Source organism: Phallusia mammillata, chromosome 5 (assembly GCF_965637545.1).
Source record: "Phallusia mammillata chromosome 5, kaPhaMamm4.hap1.1, whole genome shotgun sequence".
Lineage (NCBI taxonomy): Eukaryota > Metazoa > Chordata > Ascidiacea > Phlebobranchia > Ascidiidae > Phallusia > Phallusia mammillata.
In genome coordinates this window covers 12,692,482-12,720,176 of record NC_137256.1, presented here as the reverse complement: position 1 = coordinate 12,720,176, position 27,695 = coordinate 12,692,482, and the positions used below count along the sequence as shown (strand labels likewise).

At 42.0% G+C, this 27,695-nt stretch overlaps 1 protein-coding gene across 1 annotated transcript; it reads right to left on the bottom strand.

The window, feature by feature from the left end:
* Positions 1-1,421: 1,421 nt before the first annotated feature.
* Positions 1,422-27,695, bottom strand: LOC145230150 (ephrin type-B receptor 3-like). Its single transcript, XM_080095530.1, has 21 exons — positions 27,436-27,695; positions 25,883-25,950; positions 22,859-22,971; positions 21,894-22,136; positions 21,632-21,828; positions 21,448-21,552; positions 17,080-17,235; positions 11,463-11,571; positions 10,672-10,819; positions 9,692-9,773; positions 9,293-9,456; positions 9,055-9,181; positions 8,543-8,761; positions 8,332-8,445; positions 7,908-8,090; positions 7,253-7,314; positions 6,926-7,135; positions 6,338-6,532; positions 3,242-3,393; positions 2,749-2,901; positions 1,422-2,559 (listed from the first exon to the last, which is right to left on the bottom strand). Exons 1-21 carry the CDS (start codon positions 27,503-27,505, stop codon positions 2,304-2,306), a joined length of 3,126 nt encoding a protein of 1,041 aa, XP_079951656.1. The 5' UTR covers positions 27,506-27,695; the 3' UTR covers positions 1,422-2,303.

Genomic DNA, 27,695 nt, shown 5'->3' with positions numbered 1-27,695 from the left:
GTCTTACGTTACAATGTGGAAAATTTATGCGCCTCCCATGCGCAGTGCTTGACAGACATGACGAATGCATCGCATTGGAACAAAGGCAAACTTTTCTTTTGTTGACTTCCAAAGTCGAAACAGCTAGAATTCAATCCCCTGGGTATCACGCGATATTAAGTATTCTTGGAAACAATGGAGTTTTAGGTGATGGTGCTTTAATTAAAAATTTACTTTAATCCGATTATTAAAAAACACCAAAAACTAATAATCGCTGATATTAAATACACGGGAGTGCACAAAAATGCATATTAAAATATCTCAACATGACAAATCAAATTCGTTGTTCTATTTGTTAAACCAAAAGCCTCTGCCGCAAAAGATTACACATTTCCCCAGACATTATGGTTGTCGTTATCCAACTTGGTGGGAATAGAACAAACTACATAACAGTTGTTTCTTTGTATGTTGTCACTTGAAATTTCTCCCTGAATTCCTGGCTTATTGGATAAGCGGGAATGCCCTTTTCTGTCCACAATATATAAGGTTACACGCCCCCAAGCGACATTGACGGATGATGCACTTGATGGATAAACAGACAAAGTGTACTGTAAATCAGTGCTAAACAAGAATTTACACTTAATTAAATTATACGCTTCTACTAAAAAGTTGTTTAGAGTGAAGATAGAGTGGAAAACAACTACATTCATAAATGAGACTAAACTTATTTGCGTTATTTAAAGTTTCCTATTTAATGTGTCGGTTGTTAAACTCTTAAAAAGAATCGATTATGAAAAGAATATTTACAGTTACATCATACTTGTTTTAATTTAGCGTAGTTTAAAAATTTGACCTTCTTGACTTTCAACCACAATCCAGGTACAATTTCGAACCGAATACGAAAAATCCTGCCCTAATCTTTATTCTTTGATACCTTTCCCTGTGCACACATGACAAGAAACTATGTTGTTTTTGCAAAAAAAAATTGTTTAATGTTGGTTTGGCTTCAGGAAACAATTTCATTGAGTTGCTAGGAGAAGTAATTTTTTTCAAGGAAATTCGATGCTCATCCATGTGCTTTGTTTTGTGGCGTAACTGCGCCAACAGGCGGCAAGATTAAATTATTTGCTGATTGATACATTTTTGGACTTGTAGTGGTAAGCTAAAGTTGCTTATTGTGAGACTACAGTTTTTTAAAAAATTACGGCATGACTTTTTGCCCACTCTTTTACTAAATTATTTTCTTTCGTCTGTATGTAAAAAAAGTGTCCTTGTCCGCATTCTATTTCTATTGGCCAGACAAAAATAAGTCATTATTGAGGCAAACTGTTTCAACTTATACGTTTCCTTAGTACACCTTCATCCTTAATCAGGTCTTCCATAATGACGTACACACTCTGGTAAAACTTAGTCTGGTATTTTAAATCTACAAAAAATACAAATAGATTTTTGGGACAATATATTCTCAAAGCGAAAAAAACGCAGACATAAAACGAAATGTCTACAATTGAATAGAAGCAGCCACTCACAACTGCGTGCAGTCATGAAAAATAAATAAGAGGCGCGTGTAGATTACGGAAAGTTGCGCTCACAGCGCATAATCAACAAAAACGCTCAACAAAGAGCAAATTCAGGTACAAGGGTTGCATTTAGTTGAGCTATAATGGGGCGTGAGTTTACCGAGTTTAGTGTGGTCAAAATGGAATTTAATTTTCTAGCGGTTCAAGCCACCATTGTTTCTTGGAGACAGACTGCGGATTACTTCACACACCAAAGGCAGCCGTTGAGGTAGCTGTTTGCTTGTCTGATAGGTTGCCATTTCACCTACAGCGACATGCGTGGGCTGAACAGGAGATAGAGTCACGCGGACTTATGCTTACGACTTTAACCTTTTCACTTCAAAAACAATTCTGTAGGATGTGGATTGTGTAAACGTGACGGGACAAAATACATGATGGATTACGTAAGGTCGTGATCTCGGAATAGTTTAGCTTTTTACGGTGTTAGGATTGGGAGCTTTATATGCTCGTTTCACATTTTCTTCCACTTAAAGCAGCACGCAATACGCGACAAGCGATGCACAGTTAACGTCGACAATAAACAAAATAGAAAAGGGAAAATATGAAACTTGGTACATAAATAAAAGGTAAAACGATAAATACGTCGCCTTCATCCAAGGCGCAAGAGTCCCACTAAAAAATGCTTCCTTGCACAACCCTTGCTCTCATCCAAAGTCCAATCTCACTTCGCAGGTACTTCAGAGAGGAAACACTACTATGGCCCGACGCCATTTTGCGCCTTTATGACTTAGTCAGTTTTCCGCGTCACACGATGGCGACAGACACATCACGTGATCCAGGCTCCCGCTGTGGCGACTGTCGTTGGGGAGGGAGGGTGAAGCTTTGACGCGCCGATGGGTTAGTAGTGACGTCAGAGGAGGGGCGCATGGTGTTGGATAGGTGTGGCGCCATTCCGCCTTCAGCGGCGCTTCCAGTGCTCAGGTGGCGCCGGAGTGTATCGAGGCCACCTTGCAGTCGATTGAGATGAGTTGATGACGATATTCCGAATCGTTCAAGGTCACTAAAAAACGTCAATTTCAGTTAGCTTTGTAACAAAAACTTTAAGGGTAAATACTTTAGCACGAATACTTTTCGATTAAGGTTAAACATTTTTTGTAAATACCAACAACTGTTGAAAATACTGTTTCCAATTTTTCGTAAATACCAGATCGATTGGCGCTGATGGCGTTTTAATCATTCGCATATTTACCTGGAAGAAAGATGTGCAAGTGTTTCGAGGTCAACAATTCCATGTGCGTAGAAGCTCTGACGGTAACGACCAAGCTTGACCATGTCCAGCCATTCTTCCAGTGTGGTCACTTCCTGTAGGCTGGTTGGGCTGTCCGGGTTCAAAAGCGGCGCACTAAGAAAAAACAAAAGACTAATTTGTTAAATTTGCCCCTGCTTAACACATACAACTAATCACTGTTATTATGCCAGGCCCTTTTAGTTACAAGTGCGCATATGTGCCAGGACAATTGTAACGACCACGCTATAAATAACGCCTTTGATAGGCGGATATGCCTTTACGAAGGACAAAAACTCAACAATAAAGAGGTTCACTCTTTTTGTTTAGATAATAAGCGGTATTAAGTTGAACGATAAACGCATGATATTGCGACGTTTAAGACATATGGTTAAGTAACTTTGAAATACGCAAGTCGTGCCAAAGACTGTTGCAAAGGGAATTTGAGTGCGCATACCTTTGATCGGTCGCAGACATATCGTCGTTAAGCAGAGATGGTTGACGAATAAAGTCATCAAGTTGGGCAAGGATTTCGTTGAAAGATGGACGTCTACGAGGCTCATAACTCCAGCACTGCAGCATGAGGTTGTGCAAAGCTTGTGGGCAACCCTGCGCATAAAACGATCACTGCACACATGTCGTAAATAATTTAAAGTTTAAAAATGCGAGCTTTAAACCAAATAATCAATTGGATTGAGTCGATTATAAAACTAGTTGTCTAAGAAAACTGCCAGACGGGAAAAATGGCTCAAAAAGCAACAGGATGCAGCGAAACGCAATCAAGTTTAGTACAGACCGCGGTCATGCCTGGGTCCCAATACTAAGCCACATTAAACACAATACAAGGTTAGGTTCGGTGGAGAGGAAAGGGGGTATGGACGGAAAGTTTCCTGACACACAGGTTTAACTGTGCATGGAGCATTTCACCGATTCATAAACTGCCTTTCAAGTGAATCGCTTCCAAGGGATCCCGACACAACGCCCTTTTCCTCCACGTCGGTCTATTAAAGTAACTATGTGAAGCTGGGCTCATAAACTATAGGCAAGGGATTGGCGCCAATTCTCGGGCAAGCGGAAAATAGGGAACGTGGCAACTCAAGCACGAACACCACTGAGGTGACTCGGTCGCAGATGTTTCAAAAAAATTGTGAAATGAACGTAAACGTTGTTGTAGAAAACAGAAAATACAACAAAAGAGTTTGTGTGCTCGATTCCTCTGGTTTAAAAAAATAACGCTACTTTGTAACAAGCGGAAACAAGGATTGCCAACAAATTTGCCGAGGAACGTTTGGCAATTGTTGGTTAGTGAAGTGCGCTCGTCATAGGCGATATCGCATCTTCGAACGCGAATGCAAAATTATCCCCACAAAATCAAAATTCGCTTAAAACGCCTCGCGGTGGCCAAGATTTACTAATCACTTGTTAGCACACGCATCGGCTGCCGCAAATTGTGCTGATGAGAGCAAATGGTGGGAGTTAGTGAGGAGGGCGGGTCATTACACAGGCACGGCGATGGAACATCGAAACTTAGCGTGCGAAATTTACACGTTACAAATTGCCGAATATTTTGTCAAATCGATTTCTGCTCGAGCACCTAAACTACCGCCTTTCCCTGACTGGAAGTGCAGAGATGAGGCGGGAATGAAGAGCGCCATTTCCGGGCGGTTAAACGCCGATCGCTCAACAGCCGCCTTAATCAGGGAATGCACTCAAGGCAGGGTGGTGATTTTGCGGCCGGCGCACGGGGTCACAAGCAAAACCGGTGATTAGATGCACCTCGGCATACTTACCAGTCGCTTGTAACCGCTAAAAGCGAGACAAAACGAACGATAAAAATAAGCCGCCCACGCCCAGTGGCACCGTCCTACCACTTAACGGGATTACATCTGTTCTTTCGTTCAACCCGAAATTCATCGAAAATAGGCGGGGTGCCTAGAATCTTTAACACCTTGCCGATAATGAAATGAGCACTTGCTGGGAAAGGCATATCATACGCGACGAGTAAAGCAAAACGCCGCCTTGTGATTTAGGCGGGCGGCGCTTCAATGTAGCGGTTAGCTAGCGAACAACATTCTGTTGTGTCTAATCCAGCCATGGGAACGTGTTCACGACCGATGTGTCAACATTGTCCCGACTCCCGATATTAAGCAGGTCAAAACGATTTCAAGCAGCAAATTTGCAACACTGGTTAGATGTGCGCATCGTTGAAGGTGCTATGCTGCACTATACGACAACTCTAGGCGGCGCAGCGTCAATAAGATAAGCGACCGCATACGCGATGTTTCAATAAACAAGCTCCGATGTTCTAAGCAGCCGCTAACACTCGGAAGCGGATTCGAAAGCACAAAAGGTCATCCACAGCAAAGCGGATCAATAGCAAGTCGTCGTATTAGGCCAAGTTTTGAAATACCAAACGCAAAAAATGGATTTTAGGGACAATGTTTAGGAGTAATGTGATTTATAAACATTTTATTAACGATTCTAACAGTAACTGAAGTGTTTTTTTACCTTGCCTGGTATAAAAGTTCGAAACAGTGAAGTCTGGAATGAACACAAATATGCCGTTATGATCGAATTAGAAAGCTTGTTGCGTCGGCGGTGGTGAACTACTGGCCTTATGTTAACAAATCAAATTGACGCTCCAGTCGCAACCAAAATATTTTCATAAGCCTCGCAACTGAAGCAACGTGACGGGGCGACAATAGCCATAGATCTGAGGTGGGACACGCAGACGCCCGGAGGTCGCCACATTTGCGCACGAATACGAACGGACAATGCCACGTCTGTTGCCAACAGCTAATGCAAGTTTGAGTCAAAATTCAGCGCCCGTTCAATAGGAAATCACGACTTAACGCCCACCTATGAAATAATTTCATCAACCAATACCTTTGCGGTCACTGATTTGCAAAGGATCTTAAAGGCTGCTAAGGGTTACGTCTTTTGGTTTACATAATAGAAAACGTTTCGATGACAGGGTTTTCCCTGTTCCTGCAGCTCGTGGGATTGAGTTAAGCAAAATTACAAAGAATGCTCAGCTGGGAGTGCGACAGAGGGATCGTTCAGACAAGGATCTCAATCGTCGGAAACCCCTTTCTGATTCAGACCCTTTACAAGCACGGTGCGTAAATTAAAGTGGATAGAATGGAACCATTATCTTAATTTGTGCGTTGAGTGTGAAAGCCACATGAGCGCTGGACTGCGACGGATTAAATCTCGAGACAGTCGATCAGGCGCCGACGGTTGAACAATACTCGTGTCGTGGTGAGGCAAAAACATGACACGAAAAGCTAGGGATTGCTAAAATTCCTGGTTTTGCTGAAAGCCAACTGACACAACCCGCACATATATCCTGGGTGGGGAAGATCCGCTGCCGTAGCCGAAGGACACGCATGAAATAGAAACTCTGGTGTCAAATTACGCGATCCTATGGGTTACGTGTCCGAAATGCCGCACAAAAGAGGCAGAGTGTCCAGTTCTTAACCTACGACACCCAGTACTAGAACATAGCTAGTTTTACAACATATCCAGTGAATGCTTGAAAGCCTGAACTCACCGAAGGTGCTGGCAGTCTGTATCCGTCCTCAATCACCTCGGTGACGTCATCATTGCTCATGTCCCAGTAAGGCTTTTCGCCGTATGACATCACCTCCCACATGACGATGCCAAAACTCCATACGTCGCTTAACGAGGTGAACTGACGATATCGAATGCACTCCGGCGCAGTCCAGCGCAAAGCGATTTTTCCTCCCTGCGGTGACAACAAAGAATTGTTTGAATTGACTCACGGGTTAACGAGGCTTAGGGAGGCACGTTTGGAATTAACATCAAATACCATTCTTGGTTTGACTTGAGCGAAAAGGAAACAATAGTCGAGAGGCCAGTTTGTTTTAAAATATTTAGTATTGAAAGGACTCCAATGCTCGTCTAAACGTCGAAAAGAATCTTACATGAAACTAGAATAAAGAATAAACATTAAGACAGATTCTTAACATTTTCAATCAATTGTTTAACTTTCTAGAATAATTCTGGAATAGTAGAACGAATGTGCCTTTGTTTCATATTAACAAAACACAGGAAAGAGTCCAATCGTTAACAGTTCGGTTGTCATTGCATTCCAACAAGTACAAGTAATTTTCCCAACCTGTGTCGTGTACGTGGCATGTGGGTCGTTTTCCAACGTTCTGGAAAGACCGAAATCAGAGACTTTGCAGCCGAGATCCGAGTTGACGAGAATGTTCCTGGCTGCTAAATCACGATGGACGTATTTCATGCTGGAGAGATATCTCATTCCACTTGCGATGCCTTTCAACATCTGAAGCAGCTGAACCATCGACAATTCTCCCCGCATACGCTGAAGTAACAAAAGAATTGGTTCAGTATTGCGAAACGTACACATTCTTATGGAACCACAAAGCTAACACGTTTTATGACGGATCGATCAACTACATATAATTGCGACATATGGTACCTGCAGAAATTTGTCGAGAGAACCATTGTCCATAAATTCGGTGAGGATCATGGCTGGAACGCCTACAAAAATCAAAAGTTTTCATATTAAGTGGAAATTCAGAATGAGGAGGTTTGGAAGTCGCGGTAAAAGTGCAATGCTGTCATGTTTAAATTGCGCGTCAGCATATTATGCCTATGTCTGTTAACATATCTCTACAATAAATTGCACGCATGGATATAGGGGAGGTGTTGATTTACGGACAAGTTTATCGCCTTAATATGCTCGAAAAACTGTCAGTTTTATCTGGTCCACATTACACGCGCACGCCATCTCGCAAAAAAGTTGACACCGAAACCTGATGCGAAATTTGGCAGTTACATCTTGCTGTCAGATGGGATTTTTCTCGGTGTCCTTTTAAAATTTCTCAACCACCAAATTTAGAGCATATTATAACGTACATATTAGGTAAACACAAAGCGCATATTAGGCCATAGTTTAAGTTCCCATTCATGTTATTTAAAGTTTATACGACTCTCACTCCCACGCGGAACTGATTTATGGCGAATAGAAAACACCCATGAGGCCATTAAAGGGAAATCCTAACATGCAAATAAGCGAGAAATGGATTGTTTGAATGTCGTAACAGAACAAATAATACACAGGTTAAACTCACTTTTTGTTACAACACCTTGTAACTGTACAATATTGGAATCTTCGAACTGAGCCATGGTGCAAGCTTCACGCAGAAAGTTGGTTTGGTCGATGAGACTTGCGCCGTGTTTCAGGCGTTTGACAGCAACAGGAACTGAAGTTCGTCCTTCCACTAATTTGCCTTTGCATACCTCACCGAATTCACCTGTTAATGTATCCATTAAGTAAACTGAAACGTTGATTTTTACTATAAGAGTCATTTTCTTGTGTGTGCTATTCAAAAGCGTAGATCATAACAGAGCCATCATGGCCTCAAACAAAATGGCTTCAACTTTTAAAGAGGTCGTGTTGTAACTTATTAACCAATGCCATTCTTCGTTAAGCAAACGGCACACAATGAGCTTGAAACAAAATGGCTGCGTCCGCATGAGGTCACGTGCACATACCTCGTCCAATCACACGGTCGATCTTTATCTTAGACACTTCGATCTCACGGGCGATTTCTTTCACTCCTTTGTGTGGGTCTCTGTAATCCACATATGTCTTGCGCGCATTTCGACCTAAAAATCGGATAAAATTAATCCCTGAAAACGCGCCTAGGTGTCATGTATTGGTATCAAACACCAAGGGATCAAAACGAAATTAAAATGTACTGACCACCCATGCTGCTCGAGAATTCATCTCTAACGATAAGTTGTTCGTTGTCAGGTAGCTTGGAACGTGCGCGGATATCAGCTTCTTTGAGAAGGCGAAGTTTTCGTCTTCGCATAATACATAGCACTGCTGCTATGGCAATAAGGGCGACGGCTGCTACAATAATGATGATTAGAATTGTGCTGCTTCCTTCAGAAACAATCGTCTTCCCAGTTCCGGCTTCTGCACAAACATATAGCGAAAAGTTACATTTAATAGGTTTTATAATAATTAAAATAAAGAGATGAGATAGCTCAGTATTAAACACAAATTTGTAGAATGTTTCGCCTTTTTAATGTGTCACAAACCACTGAGCTTTTGTCTTAAAACAGTCTTAAGCTTTAAAGCGCAATGCAGATGTTTTTCGGATACTGCGTACTTTCCACTCACGACTGTGCGCATTAACGTCGGATCAAGTCGGTGCTGTACCGGCGTAGCGGTTTCATAATTTCTACCATAGACTTCTGTGTACTCACCCTCAAGCGTTGTATAAGAGAGAGGTTGACTGAACTGGCCAAAACCAGCGGAAGTACGCGCTCGAATTTTGACCACATACGTCTCACCACTTGCCAATCCTTCAATAGTAACGTTATGTGACGCAATCTGAAAAGTTCAAAAAGTCAACATAAGGTCAAAGTCTAACACATTCAGTTATGGTGATCAATTAAGACGTGATTCAATTGAGAGATTGTCACAAGATTGTCACGTGCTTACCTGCTTCTTTATAGGAGCAGAAATTTCACCCGATTTCTCAACAGGGGCAGCCTGAACTTCGTAGTCTAAGATGAGTCCGTTGGGTTTAGTGGGAGGGGCCCATTGTATGGTAAGGCTAGTTTTACCACTTGCCACCAAAACGAGGTTGTTCACCACAGAAGGAACTAAAGATAGCGAATTTTATGTTAATTGATCGTGTATTGTAAAATTGAAATTGGCTGACAAAAATAAACGGACACGAATGTGCTTTGTGTTGATAACATGGTGTTATACTATTATTTATAAAATTGTTGGTGATTAAAGGTACAATTTTGCCGAAAAGTCTATAAACAGACATACTAAGCCAAGGACGGAGACAATAGTTTTGTTCCAAAACAAATCAAAATTTCCATAAAATACCTGCTTCACTGGTTGCGAACTCGATGCTCTGGTAAGCTGGTGCGGTGCTGGATTCTGACGTCACGCCGTTAAGTGATGTCACCTACACAAAATAAACGCATAAAGTGGTGACACCTGATAATTTGATTGACCACGAACCTACGTTATAGAGAATACGACACCTAACAGGCGATAATTTGTCAACTTAACGGCGAAAGCAATGACGAAAAGGCCTTTGCTGAGCGGTTCTACCAGGTTTTGTGACAAATGATATAAGTTGATGCAATGTACGGACAATGGTCACACTGAAGCTTAAAACTGAGGTATAAACCACGAATGACGACTTAAAAAGTGTCCTTTGTCTCAAAATTGCAGCATACAGCAGGCACTTGAGGTTTATTGCGCCGCTGGCAGTTAAATGTGCGTAGGTTATGATTTGGCCACTTGTACGCCGAGAAACGGATTAAATCTGCCGCTAGAAAAAAAATATGAGTCGTGATTCTGTAAATCAAGTTTATAGAGTATTTGGCACAAAACAAGATTAATATCGCAGCTGACTGACAAAATCAGATCGACTCAAAAGATAACCAAATTGCGAATTGATTGTTTAAATCGATTGGAAAAGGAACCGAATCTCTAAACTGCGATGGATTTCACACAAAGAAGGGTCAACACACCCTTTATTACACAAAACCAAACAAATCAGTATCTGCTGTTTATCGTGTGAAAATCAATACCTTATCCCACACTCTAACAACAAGTCGCAATGTAACGTTACATACATATCGGAAACCACCGGTAGTTTGTTGTTAAGCCCTACATCACATCATCACCGATTCATAGTCGCAGTGCATGAGACAGGCTTTGGGTGACTTGTTAACATTTCAAGTGCCCGGTTGACTCACAACAACGCAACTGTGGAAAGGGCTGGGTCGAGGATTAACCACACATGTCGCACAGTACCAACTCTTCGATAACTGGGGGGCGCAAGCTAAACTTACTGTGATGACGTAATAGGAGAAAGGATCCAAGTCTGCGATAGCCAGTGACGTCTGGGTGAGGTGTTTCGGGCGAGCTGGTGTGTAGTCAACCGTGTCCGGGCAGGGTACACAGTCTCTCTTTTGTGATTTACATTGTTGGCATGTGACACTAAAACATAACAAAAACATGTTTAATTGCAGCCGTATGATCAAAATGTTTGTAACTGGTAGTTGTCATGTCGGTTAATTGGAATAAAAAATCCCTGTTCGTTATTTCACGGCGTACATATTGGCTCCGCTTACGGGGAATTACAGACCAATGACAAAGCGTGACTTTGGCGACGTCGGTCAAACAGCCTCAGGATATGATATTATTATATTGCGACGACAGCTCAAGAAAAAGAAACGCAAATTCCGCGGCAGTCACACACAAAGCCGTAGTTAATATTTCATGTAGAGAAAAGTGCTACAGGCCAATCTGCGTCGTTAGGGAAATGTGAGATTTCGGGGGGCTTATCAGCGTCTGAAATAGCAGCTTGGTTGGGACTTCTTTAAAACCACGCAGTCTACTGGTTTAACCCTTTGGACTCGGCATCAATATTTCAACGCCCCACGAAGTGTGCTAATTGTATATAGGCCTAAAATAACAAATAGCGTTTGAACTTCTGAACCTAAAGTGTCTGTCTAGTGAAAAAAGTGTTCAGGGTAGTTTCGTTTCGAGCTTTGCGAGTTAACTAAACACACGGATTTCCTACCCCAGTAGTGGAAAAAACAGTCTAATACCTTGAAAGCTAAAAATCACAAAAAATCACCTGTAGTACAAGTCATCCCTTTTACCGCTGGAGGCAGGCTCTGACCACCGAAGTGAAACGGAACACTTGTCGACGACATAAGTGACATTCTGGGGCTTCGATGGAGGTTCTGAAAACAAAAAAACACAATTTTAACCGACATTGCCGTTTGGTTTTATAATCAGCCCAAAAGCAAGAGCATTAGGCACAAGCAAGTGGCTTGAATGTGTTTGGGGGTCACGTGGTTCCCACGCAACCACCCTTGACCCTTCGGCCGACTCGGTGGGTTTGCAACAACAACTTTGCGGTAAGTCTGTTTTGACCTGGGCCTGAGAGGCGAGATCAGGTGCGATACGGTTAATCCCAATCTATACAAACGCAATGTTATCGTTGGGCTTGTTCTGATCGCACCGCATCACAAGGCTATTATAAAAGTGAAATTGTCCGCTACTGGCCATTACGACTTTGTTTACTTTTAAAATTAGGGGCGCAATCATTGTATTGAGTTCCAACAGTTGGGTGCAAGGAAAATTGCGAATTCCATTAGGTCACGCCCTTTAAAAGTGGTGTGTGGGTTTTTCACGTGAAACTGTGCCGCTCGCCATTAGCACTGACTTCTACTGCCATTAACAACCCGATAGCCTTGTCTAGTCAAACTTTATAGCTGGTTGTAAAGGTAAATCAGTACAATCCACCCCTCCAGTTTTACCGTATTTTACACAACAAAATACAAACAGTGATAAAATGCGTGTGTCACATTTTGAAAAAGATACCGGGTACTTAAACCAGGCATAGACATTAATGGAAAAGGTACCATTAGCAGCAGGCTGAACCTTGACGCAATGTGTGCTATACAAAGCTACAGTCGAATTTTGGATCGTGTGGATAGAGCCCCACCCTTCATACTATTTCCTGACAAGCTCCAAACACAGGCGATGTTTGTTAGCTTGGAGGCCAGAAAGTCAAATAGTCGCACTTGATGGATGTGTTGGATTGCGTGAGATCAAAGCTGGGCTTGTTTTGACGCGGATACGAATGCCAGAACGCGTGTGGACCGGCCTACAAGGCACGCAATGCAAATATAAATGTGCACTTCGGCACATTAAGTATCCTTTATACTTCAGTGACTGCAAATTCATAACGCATGTAAGCTTCAATGCCTTTTTAACATACCGAACATCATACTCCACCTATACATTTACGTTTAGTTTTAGTGCATTGTTTGTTTCCAACAATATATGTGAAAAACTCCCAGCCTTTACAGAGCAAACATTTGTCCATTTTTATCCTCGTATGTGCGTTACGACGCGAGAGACATCACGTCGAAATATTTGTGTTTGAGTTATTCTGCCTGGGTCGTGTCATTCTGAGTCGTAAAACACGGAATCGCGCAATCCCGAAAGCGCTTAGGCAAATATTCGCATTCCTTAAGCCACCTAGAACAATCAAAGCTCAGATATGGAACATGAGATGCAAGAGGAAAACTGGAAAGGTTGGCCGATTGTAAATTCTCGTTACAGTAAATTCAGTCGCATGGAGCATTGCGTCATGTCAAATTCGTTGGAGATGTACAAACAAAGAACATTTGACGTTTGGACGGACGTAAAACTTTTACGAAGGTTTAGGCAATGTACGTCTTACATACCCAGTAAAATGGAGGGAATAAAAACCGCTTCTGTTTTTCCAAAACACATGTAGGGAAGAATAAATAAAATATTAACTTTAAACGCTATCTCCGTACTACAAGCCCATACAACTTGGGCAATAAAACGGATCGAGTACAAAAGAGACGTACACCCACGCTTTACATATTGAACTTTACCCTGATGCGATGAGACGACAGTTTACATGATGTGATGATGCTTTTCAAAACGTATTTACCATATACCAGTGTTTACAAAAGCCAGCCTGTTTTAAACACGACCTGCAAGGGGGCGAGGTTTTATCACAGAACGCGGCTTTTACGAGACAATGCGATTTTCCGCTGAATTATAACGCAGACGTGACAAGGCGCCTTGCCACGATGTAATTAGTGCGGCGCTGGAGGCAGCATCAGAGCCGGGTAAATAGAAGTGAGGTTTCCGCTCGTCAACTTGTAACCTGCTGCCAATGTCGCGAGGAAATATTCGAGGATGACGCACCTGTGTGAGCTGTCAAACCAATTCTATGTCAACTTACGATTTAGCTGCAGTGGTACATGCAGAAAGGTAACACCTGTCCGAACATATTTTGGGGATTTACATACCCGAGCAATAGGCTTTCCTGTGATAACTCGCGTTAACCTCGGGTTATCGGCTAAGATTTGTTAAACATGTTTATTTAGCAGGAGAGAGTAACAAGTTGGTGTAAACTGTAGAGCTATAGGCTGTGTTAAAACAACACAAGAAATCGTTTGAATCCACCGGTTTTACAGACTTAAGAACTACATCCAGGACGGATCCCTTAACGCAGCAGAACAAGTTTGGGTAGTTTGTTTATCCATACGAGTTATTCCGTTCCGTCGCCCGCGCACAGCGCCACCGCATTTCTCGAACTTAATGACCCATGAAACGGTTAGGGTCACGTGACTAATCAGTCTTTGGCAACGCGCCAAACAAACATCCCAAAAAAGCTTTTGCGGAACTTTCATCGTTTGCGTTCGCTATCGAAATTCTGACAACCGACATCGGTATTTTTCAACGCCCCCTAGGTGCGGTTGCCCGCTGTCGATTTTAGACAACACGGACAAGGCGTCAGATGTTCTTTTAAGTACCTGATTTCGCAATCGAGTTTACAACGTTCCCGGGCAACAGCGCACGTTGACGAAACAGTTTGCGCCCTGGTGTGTACAGATCATGTGCACGCTTTACACAGACTTCGGTTGCTGGTCAACTTGATCTTCGGGTTAACACCATTAAGGAATGAAATCGTTGCTGGTCACATACCAGGTCAATTTTCAAGTGAAGTGGCGGTTGAAACGTTAAGAATTCCCCAGGTAGTCACAGACATAAGATCAAACAGGCGCTTTGTGGAATATTAACCCCTATAAATTATTGTATTAGGCGTTGTGCGCTCATAAAAGTCAATCCCAGCGCCTGACAATGCGGACAAGACGATGGGTCATTGAAAGTTCAGAAGTCGCTGAGTGGAACATCGCCGGTCAAATCACTGAACAATATCGCCTTAACGCCCCGGTTGGTCATTTACCAAGCGACCAAACCGAATACACAATAGCGTGCTTTGTTAGTAACAGATGGGAACGGATGTATGTGCGCGTGTTGAAGTCTCATATTTCTCAACGCGCACATTCCAAAGTGGCTTTCACTTTTGTATGTGTTTGATTTTCTCAATTCTCGTTGTCGCAATATATCCAGCATCTAAAATTATTCGGTTTATCAGGATAGTCTTGGCATTAGCTCTGGGGATCGGGTTCGCAAATAATGTGATGCGAGTTTGAGATAAACGAAGCTCTATACGAGGGGATGATGACGTAACCCGTCTAAGCCTGATTGACAGGTTCCTCGCTTTGCAAACCATAAACTGCATCCTTGTCTGGCAGACTTTGATACCTAACCCTGGGGACAAAATAAATTTTCAGCGAGTTTGTGGCTAAGAGGGCGTGTGCGTGAGAGCGCGGTGTTTTCTTGTGTATTTCGTCCAAAGCAAAACCATAATCGAGCAGTAAATTGGCAAGCAATGATGCACAGCTATTGGCAAAATCAGTGCGTTTGAATTCCCTAGCACGCGCAATTAATCAGCGTATCAAGTTATTTGAATCAACAGTGCAACAAGAATACTTTTTATATCCGATCAGACCACAAAACATACATTCCATATACCATTTTACCTTAGGCTAACGTTTCATACAGTTGTTTGCTTACTAACGTCCCTGGCATATTTCACAACAACGAGGCCTCTCCGAAGCATATTGTGTTTGTTTTGGTAAGCGCTCGCGAGTATTATAAGCATTGTTGTGACAAACTGGAATGCCGCACTTTGTTTGGATAGCCGTCGTCGATAGGCTGACTTTGCAGACGAGACTGATTCTGCTGATAAGCGATACAACTATGGCAAATATTATAGGGGGAAAGTATAAAGCAAATTGGCGTTATCGAAGTCCAAACATATTCCACTCCTTTGCAATCAAACCAAAAGCCGATAGAGTATTTTACCACGTAGCAGTTTAGGAAACTTAACAGGGTGGGTTATAATTGTACGCATACAATGAGCGGTTTGGCTGAGCAATCAATAAACATTATTTGCGAAACTGTTTGCACTTGACAATACAATTATGATGTACAAAAGTCACAAAGGGCAAAACGCCACACGGGTGGTAATTAAGTTTGGCCTAACATAGAAACCCGCCGCTTGTTTATGGATTAGTGGGCGCAGAATGAGCCGAAATTTCGCCACGCCTGCCATGTGAAAGGTTTTAAAGCACGCACCTTTTGTGAACACCGGATAACTCATTTACATCGTCATTGACTGTTACACATAATTGCGGTTGTCTGTTTTTCTATTACAAGGGTTGGCACTTATGCTCTTTAACGCTGTAGCTGTGTTAGAGAGTAAAAACGAACGTTGCTATTCCAAAAGCGAAATGGGAGCATGATTTAGCAAAAACAACGGTGGAATATATGTTCAATTGTTTAACAACGGAAGTGAAATGATGTTGTGTCATTTTGAGTCCACCCTTAACTATGGTTGGACATATTCAAAATATGCTGTTTAGTCACGAACTCTATGGCACTCGACAGACTTTCGCTTTTGCCAACAAAAGACCGGCCCGAGCGAGCTATTCATCAAGTCCCGACCAAACAGATTAAGTTGCGTTTTTTTCAGCTTTCGTCACCTTACACCAGTTCACCTAGGGACCGTACCTGCTCTGTACGATGCTGCCAGGGGTTTATCGAGTGACATAACAAAAGCGTGGAATGCCGAGAACGCTGGCAAAGGCAAAAATAGCTAAACTGGGGAAATCGATCCGACCCCCGGTCTACAGGAGGCTAAACGTCTTACATTAAACCCTAACCTGTTAATCGCATCGCAATTTGCCATTTGAGGTAGTTACGATTTTATTTTCGCACTTGGTTATTATATGTTAGTTAACCACAAGTGTCCGCCTTTACTAGAATGTAATTAGACAAGACCTTTCCGCCAGGGAAGACGGACTCGGGAAACGCACTGGAAGTGATGGTTTAAAGGTCAAAGTTCGTTTTCGTTGTTTCGTAGTGGCATGTTTTGTGTGAAAACTGGGTAAATGGCAAATCTAGTGTTTCGAAGAGTCTGATTACCACCGGAAAACCACACAGGGATTTTGTGGCTACCATCACGTTACGTTTTTTGCTTGTACAAAAACAAGTCGGAGAGTGCGCATGTTTCACATTTTTTCAAGAAAAAAAAGCAGGCAAAATAGTTTAAATTGTTTAAAAGAGGATTAAGTTTAGTTTTGCAACATAGAATGTCAAGATTGAAGTTTTCATTCCTTTAACAGGTTTATTCCATTTAAAAATCAATGTAGAACAACAGATTTCGATTTTATTGACTAATATCTGTCGATATCATCAATTTCACAAACTGTCTCTAATTGAAGATGCGTGTGCAATCATTTTTGCCCTGCCTTTGTACCACAAAATAACCAATAAAAAACACCACTTACGAAAACAGGGTTGGTCCAAGCTGTCGGAAGGAGCTCTGAAATATCCATGTTTACAGACACAAAAAGTTGATCTGGGTGCGTTCGAGAGGCTGGAATTTGGACATGGCGAACAAGGATGGTTGCCGGCTGCGGACTTGTAATATCCGACAGGACAAGCTGTAACGGCATGAGATTTGTCAGTTTACTTGTTGTCAACGTTATAAAAATCAGAAATACCCAAATTATGCTATGTATTTTATCCACCAAAGTAAAGTACATTTTATTTATCCCATCGAACACAAAGAGCGAACAATTTTTTTTTTCAACGTTTAAAATACTTTTTGTGCTAAATTCACGTTTAAATGTATGTTGCCACCCATCCAAGTCTCGTTTAGCGTACATTCCGCGTTGACTGACTGTGTAAGCTGAATACACACAAATTGCGCAAGACTTTTCCTGTAAGTTCTGCGCTAGCATGAAAGTGTGCGACTTGGCCACTTCACTGATAAAACAAGTTGTTCTATTTGTGTTTCCGAAGGGAAAATGACCCGTGATAGAATTAAAAAACGCTAGTCACAGTTTTAAAGTTGCTTTGAAGGTACGGAAGACGTTGGGAAAACCAGATGCCGTGAAGATTTTTCAAGTTCTACTTGAGAGAACGAAAGAACACTCGATATAACTCGCTGATTTCATAGTTTAACCTTGTGGTGAGGCCGCAGACGATTTTACGGCACGTAAAGAATGTGTTGAAACTGTATTTGTCGCCTGTAAGTGCTCCTCAGTAATTGCGACATGGTTGCGTCATTTCACCATACAAGGCATGGGCAGTAGTGATTCGCGAAACCTTTGATTTCGTAACGTTTTCTTAATCCTTGAAATAACTTGGGCGAAATAGCTAGCTTAGGAAACAACAGTTGACAAATTCACACGCCACAAAATTCAGTAATTGGGTCGCGGCTCGTGGGATGCAACAAAGCGTGTCGGTTTGGTGAAGCCGTGAAAATGTTACACAAAATACGAATTTCCAAACCAACAACAACTCGAGAAATGACGCGGAACCGTTTGGGGCTGGGACGCTCGCATGCCATTCAAGCAGCTGCTACATGTGCTTCCTACCTGCTGTTGTGGCTGTAAAAACCGCCCACGCTGCTAACAAACGCAGAGGCGAAGGGAAACCGATAAGGTTCCGTTAAGTTTTAGGTCACAGGCACAGCTACCACAATCGACAATTCGGATACTCATCATTGTGGATTGAGGCGAGGATATAAAACGCCATATTGTTTGATCAAAGGGTCGACTTCCATTTTGTTCGCAAATTCTTGTCTGATAGCATGATACACACCGAATAAAAATTATGGTTTTGGCAACTTTTTGACGAATTTTTTACCATGTGCTATGGATATTTAAAACTGACAGAAGTGTGGTTTGGAGAGCGATAAAAGTTTTTTCATTGTAGTTAAATTAATTCAGGTGATATTAATATAGGATGTGGACAAAATTCATATATTAATCTGTCGTGTGAATAACGACGGAGCGGGTCACGCTTCGGTCAATTAGCCACTTTACTGATAATTACACGTTGGAATTTGCTAATCCATTCATAAAGTCGCCGTAACTTTCGTGGGAGCGAATGTCGTCCGGCGTTATTTTGAGTATTCACGGCCCTGAGGGAGGACACCAATCAATCCTATCTTATAGCGCAAATTGATTATCAGCAAAAAATGACCAGTCAGTCGGTGTAGGGAGATTGCACACAGCGAAACAGGAGAATTACGTATTGGGCCACAATGTTGACCGAAATGACTGTGGAACATTGGATTATACTGTGGCGAGAAATCGATTCTAAAAGACACACTGGTGTTTTTCACACACCACATTTTTGGCAAATACGCAGTCTCATCGTAGACATACGTATGCGAAAAACCGCAACTTCGATATATGTTCCACACCTTTAAGCCATTTACACTGCCTCAAAGCGTTCGATAAATCCCGCTCGCGTGCTACAAAACGTTTGGGTTGAATACAGCGGTTTGCGTAATTGACATGTGAGGAACAGGTGCGATGGTTTGTTTGATCCATGAACCGAATGCCATTTGAGAGAGCACGCAATAAGGCACACGGATTAAAGAAATTGGACCATTCATTGTGGAAAAGCCCCAGTGCTGACCCACTCCTAATTGGGGAGCCTCTATTTTTACATGGCACAAGATTGAATAGTGGACCTCCCGCAAACAGCATTGAGTACATGCCAATTTGCTATGATTGGTCACCAAATTTGCACCTTTGTTTCGGAACAGTTCGATATTATACACCTGCACAAGCAGCGATCACCGAGAGTGAAGCCAAAATGCAGACGATTTACTCAACTTTGCAGCGCTAGGGTCGCGAAAAGCAAAACCCACTAATCTCCCATTGTTGTTTAATGCAAGATCTGCCAACCCTGACACAACAGTGCGATAAGGCGTGAGATAATGCCCTCCATTACAGGACTTTCATTGCACACCGCACCGTAAGTGGCTTTGGCGCAAACCTCGTCCCGTGATAACAAATTCCATTGTCTGGCTGTCAAGTTCATTCGAATGCAACCTCACGTTTTTCGCCCGCGAATCTTTGCCAAAATCAAGACTTGTCAACGCTGATTTCACAACCCACTGACGATTTAAATTCCACTGTTTTAACAAACCCTTGACGTCATTTCATAGTTCGCACGAATTACGGTTGTTCATTTGTAGAAACCTGTTATTTTCAACATAGCTCACATTCCGTAATCCAGGTCAAAATTAAGTCAACATAACGTTGTATTCTCGTGAATATAGTAAAGTTCTACAGATTGCACAAGCGCTTGGCAATTAACATTCCAATAAAATGGCATCGCCAAAACCACTTACGAGTTCGGGCGTTCCGCAATGTTCTTGCGAATCTAATCAGCTTCTTTTAATGCCATTGTTAAACGTGGATTTGTAAAACATACAACTTTCCAATTTCGTGCAGACATGACCACGCTCGACTGCCATTAACTTGCGGGTTGTAATTACGAAACTGTTAAAATTACAGAATGTTCAAGACTCAAATCGAAGCGTTTCATCACTGTCACAATGGTTTACGTGAACGCGACTGCTTGTTTGTCGTTGGCAGTCAGCAAGATCCGGAGTATTACTCGCAGCCAATCAGCGACCTTGTCAAATCTCACAGGTGGCCCCTGACTCCCTTGATATAAAAGGTCAGCCATTGTGTAGTGCTGTGCCTATACGTACTGCAGGACTACTGTTACCTGTTCATCGGTCACAGTGATTACGTAAAGTATATTTAACGACGCTGATCAGAGTCGTAAAAATATATGACACCAAATGCGTTGGAAAATTTCCTAAAGTTTCACAAGTTTTTCGTCATTTTTAAACGTCGTTTCAATTTATTGATCCGCTTGATGACGCATTACGGGCTTTCACCTTAGCGCCGCGGTATAGCTCAAGTCAATAAACGCCCAAAACACGCCAATTTCGACCTGTCAGTCATGATTGACTGGGTCAAGACCGAATGCAACAAGACTGCTTAAACTGCTACATTATTTCTGCCGACTTGTGGCACAAATTGAAAGTTTCCAGGTAAAAAGCGAATTACAGACAAGCGTCACCTATTTTCATCTCTACAGTAAACATACTTTCTGTAGTCTAGTTCCGAAAACGGGCGCGACATATTAAGGATATTGTAGTTCGGTTGGCGACAGGAAGGAAAGTGTGGAACTAGATTATACAAATTTGGACAAGAGTAAGGCGCGCTCTCACATAGTTACACTCCACACCTGTCGTCGGAAAATTAACAGAGCAATGTGCGGCGCGAGTCAATATTTGTAGGTCGGTATAATTTGAGGAAATGGTGCGCATTGGAGATTATTAAAAACGACTTGCGCGGCCAAGAGAAATTACACATTCTTATCGAGCAAGTTTTCTGCAAATGTTTTACTGGTTTTGGTGCACTGCAACTGAATATTGCAGTCCAATGAATTTGAAATAACAACCCACAATCCAGTATGGCACAAAAGTCAACATTTACTCATGTAATCTGCATGTCGATAAGCACAGGTTAGCTTGTAATTTTACAGTGAATTTAAGAGCGAGCGCCCTACGACTCAAAATATTGTTTCGGCTAAACCGAGTTGGAAAGATTTCAAAACTCGCTTTCGCAGAGGTAAAGGCGATTCAACAGACGAACGGAAAGCAAACTTTCATGACCCCATTTGGGCCTGTCTAGGGGTCAAAAAACAATTCTGAAACGCAAGGCTTTCTACATCGGCAACAGTGCCAAAATTTAGCTGGTCATAAATCCTTGTAGGGTAGAATACTATAAGACCGACAGGACTATGGAAGGATGCCATACATTCTATTAAATTACCTTGGCAAGCTGTGGAGTCGCTGGATGGTTCGTAACCGGCCCTGCACTGGCATGCACCAGTTGGCACAGTCCAATCTCCGTTGCTGTTGCATCGGTATTTCGGCACTGAAGCGTAAACGTAAGTTCGTTAGCAACAAAGTTTGCATATAATACATCAGTATAACAGTATAGGAAAATGTTAAACCTTCGTTGTTCTTGTAGACTGCGTTTGAAACACATTTTCCATCAACAGAGACTAATGAGGCAACCTCGCCACCAGCAACAGTTTTGGGAAAGTAGGCAAGATTGTGCGTGGTTTCGGGACAGAAGTTGTAGTACAGCTTCACACTCATAATTGACATGCAGGCGCCTTGGTCCTGTGCTGCTATATAAAGTCCGCGTCTGGTAGAAAATAAATTATAATTAATTAGACCAAAAAAACAGGAAAATTAAATCCACAGAAATACCTTTTCAAAGGACCGATAACCAAAGTTTTCCTATTTATTCCATTCGGGCCAGCATCGGCTGATTCAAATCTTTCTCCTGCAGCGACGGTGTCAATTTTTATGTATGGATTTTCCCTCCATGGTGGGAAAGTGCTTGATGCAACATTAGACGAGGATGGATAGTAAAAGAGGGTGAATGTTTCACGGCATTTTGGGCATTTCATCACCGAAAACTCTATGTCGATGTAGATACGTTTTGCGGACCTAAAATCAAACAGTAAGATTTAAATTGTCGACAAATAAACATAAAATCAAGTTGTATTCCAGCAACAATTTCTCTGTGTTCTGTCAGTAACAGGATTGGTTGTTAAAACGCGAATCAATAGTCCTTACGACGTCATTACGTCGTTGAATGAGTGTGTTTTCGTGAACAAAAGTAAATAGGTATCCCGCGCATGAAAAGCCTCAAGTATTTACAGACAAAGGGGCTGTTTAAAATTACCCTGTGGTGCGAGTTTGTAGCCTTCCGTTAATGACAACATCAAAGCGGAAAACTGTTTACGACAAAATCGCTAAGTTTATACGTTTTATCATCGTCACATTTACGTGGGAATTTTGAACTTGAAGAACTTGTAGATCGTGCGATATTAATGAAACTTCATAAATGGAATGTTAAAGACCTGACGCTCAAACTAATTTCAAACATACCAGCGTGAGGCAGTGACAGTTTCAAATTATTGCAAAGGCGAAAGTGGTGAGAAAAGTCGTACTGGAGCCTTTGAAATAGTGACTAACCATGGCAACAGAAATTGTCAAGGGGCCACATCATGCTCTTACGCAACAAAACCTTCTCTTTATAACTGACGCCCAGATCCGATATGTAAGGGAAAACTGTCTAACTATCTCTTTGGCAAACAATGATTCACCGGTAGCGGCGCCAAATTTCAATGAAGTTTCTAGCGATTATTCAAAGTATTTTTGCTTACTTTGCATCGATAAACGGCGATCTCGCCCAGTTGTTGCCGTGTTCTTCTGTGTTACAAACTTGATGATAACGTATCGTGCTCTTGTCGACGTCCAAACCACTGAGTTCCTCCCACTGAAAAGCAGTCAGTCTTGTATTAATGTTTATTTTTGTGACACTGTGCAGTAATATGTGATGTGGACCGTTAAGCTGCTTATAGCGTATCTCGGATGCAAATCTTGCAACGTTAAGCCAATTTGGCCAAAGGTCTACGCAACTGTTACCAGTACCGCACAGTCCCACGGCACAGCGCAAGCAACAGCAGCTTGGTGCACGAAATGGCACGCAGTGGTACGCTGCGTCAATTCAAGTTCGTTAGGGATTATCGGCAGTCGCCACAACGAGGCACATTTCGCACATTAGCTTCGTTTGCGCGATCAATTAGAGCTGTCACTTTTAATTGAGCTCCATGGACGCGCCTACTCGCTTTTTTCGCAACGTCAATTGACGATATTTGAAGATGGCCAATTCGCACACGTAAGATTCCAGATAACGTGAAATGCGTTGTTGGCGAGTTGTATTTGGATAAGGCGCGTCAGAGCCCAACGTCATACACAAAACAGCGCGAAACCGTCGTTTTGCTACGTAACTGAACTATGATATTGCGAAATTTTGCGTGTAGAGAAAGTACACTTTGCGAAAACTTCACCCAAATCCGGACACCGGATATAAACGCGGTGTTAGCACACTCGTAATAAGCTGATGTCACAAAACTTGACTCTGCCAACGGTGACGTATTTTTCTCGCGTCCTAAAAATGCGACTTTAAATGAATTGAACAACAGGTGTCTTTTCACAGGGCGTGATTATCTGTACCCTGGGTGGTAATTTCCGATTATATGCTTGGCGGCGCCGAATGCATTACGAAATCGACGGCTTGAATATCACATGGCTTTTTATGTTGTAAGATGGATCACTGAGGTGTGAAACAAACAATTCAACTTTCCTTTGGTAAACGGTTGCTAACAACAAACAAGCAAATACTTTCATGACTAGTTCATGGAATTCATGTACAAGTGTTAAAAATGCGACTTCGAGATAGAATTTCAAAAGTTGATCTCGCAAACGCAAAGTATGCGCAACATTCTGTTGTTGGTGTTTTGTGTATTCTTTGTCTTGATTTGTTCAGCCAGCTGATTATGTGACCTCGCTTATGTTACAAAGACAGTTTGTTTTTCTTTCATTTTAAACGAAAGTATTCTTACATTTTTTATCCCAAAATTGAACTGTGTCTTATTGAATGAAGTTTAAAAAATAAAGGTCGTAGAAATAAACCAACATTGCTAAACTCCTCTGATTTGGTTGGTAAAACGAGCAAATAGTTGCAGCCCTACTATAAAATTTGATGCTTTAGCAAAAGCAGCTATTTCGTATAAGCACTAATATGTTATAGATTTGCAATTTCATAATCTATGTCGCATTGGTGTTGTGTGCAGAATAAGCAATACCGGTGGAATTAACAAATATTTGGGGACCGCGTATACGAAGCCATAAGGAAACAAACTTCACGAAATGCAGTCGAACCGCTTGACTGGGTTAAGTACACACGCTCAGACGGGCAAACACCAGCAGTAAGCAACAAACAAACTCTGCCCGTGGGAAGAACCGGATCGCGTGAGACTTGTACTGAACCAACGTTCGCCGCTAGACTCTGGTTTTGATTGGAGCTTGACCGCAATAGAAATCAACGATTTGCTAAAGATAACATTAATCAGCGGGTCGGTGGCCAAAGGTAACGTGTATGGAGCGACATGAATGAGGCGTTGACATAAACGATTGGCATCGGGGGTTTTCTTTACGTTTTGTACTAGAATGGTTGTTTTGATCGCCTGTTGGTGCTGTGAGTCACTATAACAGTCATTGCTATGAGATTTTGTTCTCCATGTTGTTCCAAAATTTGTATGATTACCAAGTTCCTATTCGGTAGTAAGTATCGTGGTTTAAAATTAGAAAACATTTTTAATGAAGTGAGTTTTTATGGTGGTTGTCTACGGGCACAGGTAACACTGTAGCGACTCTGGCGTTACTTAGACGATTCTGTTGATAAAGGGATCACCGCATTACGTAACCGAAGTGATTTAAAAAACAAACACATCATCAGTAATCGCAACTCGACGCACTGGGACGCTACTTAAATCAATAAATCGACATTAAACTTGACGCAATTCCCATGATGCTATCCAGATCGCTTTGCCTCCCGCATGTCGCCTGTCTTGTAATACTGAAACATTTCATGTCTTTAGGTTGGGAATCTTTTTCATGCGAGGAAAAGTGCTAATGACCTTTGCTGAAAAGTTATCACACTTTTGTGAAAGATCCAACCATGCTGGGACACCTGATGCGACTGAAACACTTGACATACCAGGAAGGATTATATCGGTTCCTTTAAACAACGCTACACATCACGAAATAATGTAGAGGCTAGGTCGCCATAAATAATGAGATCGCTACCAAGGGAAAGCTTAAACGGCAAGAGCGTCTGATGTCGCACGGCCAAACATTAACTCAAGCGATCTTGATTCAAGTAGCCGCACCCCTCATCTTTGCAGGGCAGAAAATCGTTTGAGTAAAGAGTGATCTCGTGTTTTGACTGCAATCTGACACTCGACGAATGGCCACCGGTTACCGCCGCCCTGTCATCTCACGTTATTGATAAACCGCGAGCCGAGGTCGTTGCTTTGTTGCGAAGCCGAATTGTTCAATTGTCCCGAAGGGATGTAATAACGCAAATGTACCACTTCAAAATTGTGTGCGGCTAGTTGGCATAATAGATTTCCGAACACTCGCTGCACAAAATTAATCAGTTCGATCTGAGTGCAAACAAACATTGGGCTTTCTAATCCCAAGTAGCGAATTTGCGTTTGTCTAGCAAATTGTGCTTGGCAAATAATTCATCTCCATACAACATAAACTTTGACAGACTGATCATTGTTCTTTAAACGAGAGGCACCAAAGTTTTAGAGCTGGTTACAGCATATATTACTTACCCCGTCTTGGTCGGGATTCAAAGTCCAAAGCAAATCACTGGTTGCCGTCTTTGTGTTGTAAAGAACATCTGAAACACACAACATTACAAATGAGGTTAAAAAAGAACGTTCAAAAAATCCTTGTATATTAATTGTGTAGAATTGCCACAACGTGAAACTTGATTTGGATTTGTTCATGGAAACGAAGTAAGGCTGATCCAGTACATTGGCAGGTGTAAAAGAGGATTAACCAAATGAACCACAAACAAAAGAGTTGACGGCACGAGATCATTACGCACATCACAACCACCTCATCGCTTTAAGTCGCAGCAAGTATCAATGTGGTAGTGTTGTGTAATGAAGCATTTGGCATCCGGGTTGTCCCATTCACAACAAACAATAAAAACAAGTTCCGAGAGTGCAGCACTTGCTCCTTTGTAGATAATGTATTTAACGGAAAACTGCGGCGGCTATAGAATTAATGAAGTCCCCGATGTAGTCTAGCATTGTGACAAAACGGTTGTCACGGCGTGGGTAAAACCATGCTCATTATTAGTTTGACACGTCATGCTGTGATATTATGAGAAGATTACTGAATAGAATTTTCACGAAATTATATTTTCGATGCGAACAGCGGTTTACGTCTTGTCATTTCGGCTAATGTATATCGTCACAGTTCGTCACCGGACTTTTGTAAAGGCAAATGCCCAAAGCAAATACCGACAGTGATTTTTACGCAAATGCGTCACGAACGGACAATTTCGAATCGGACGCAGCTAGACTCAAGGAGAAAGGCATAGTCCTGTGTGATCATAAACTCACCTGCCAGTATTTAGCAACATCGCATCACGACCAACCCGCGGTCAATAACAATAATTCCCGCAATTTCTAGTATTTCTTTTTCAAATCAGTGATTTTGATAAGGGCCTTGGGAAAGGCACTTAGTTTAATTGGTGTTTTAACTAAACGAAGTTCTTATTTTGCCAAAAGGCGTGTGATCCCGTGGCAGAGACACGCAATTTCATAGGTTGGTGCGCTGCGTCGATCTTGTGTCAACCACAGATGGTACGAAAACAATTTACATATTATTAGCAGTTTAAGGAGTTACGATTACACGGTTTTGCTCTTCTATCCTATCGGGCCGTTTCTCGAACTTTCCCAATCGCAAGTACCAATGATTGCACGGAAGGTTAAGTTTAAGGAGAAAATATACATTTTTAAATACTTTGTTAGAGATTGAAAGTTTTAAACTGTTAAAAAGTGAGTTAGTTTGGGGCTTAGGGAGTGCGATTTCGTTGCTAGATTGCCCGCTTTGAAGTGATTACTGGCGCGACAATAGCCCTTAAAAACTTACGAACGCGTATAGCCCAAGCTTCGAGGCCATTCAAATCGCCCTTTTACACGCCTTGAGCATACAGCGCCGATCACCAATAACACAGCGACATTGAGCAAACAAACCTCGCGCTTATGAAAGAGTTCTAAACCGCGCAAAGCCTAATCGATTTGTGGAAGTAAAAAAAAAAATTCTACCGCGGTTGCTGGAGAAGGTCAAGACAAAAAGTAAAACTACTTACGGGTATCAGCATGAACTTGACTTGCCAGCAGGTTCAATGACCAAAGAAGAAGCAGGTAAAACAGATACATTGTTCTCCGAACTGAGTCACAGACTTTGAAAAGTCAAACGACTTCTTGCGAAAATTTCCTCTGGATTTCTTGTTTTGTAAAGTAAATCCGTTTAAATCCGACGTACAGACAGCCTTGGAAGCAACAACCTGATATTTCTTTTAAAAAACGCTTGACTAAACGACTGTCTGAAAAAAATTAAGTTACTTCA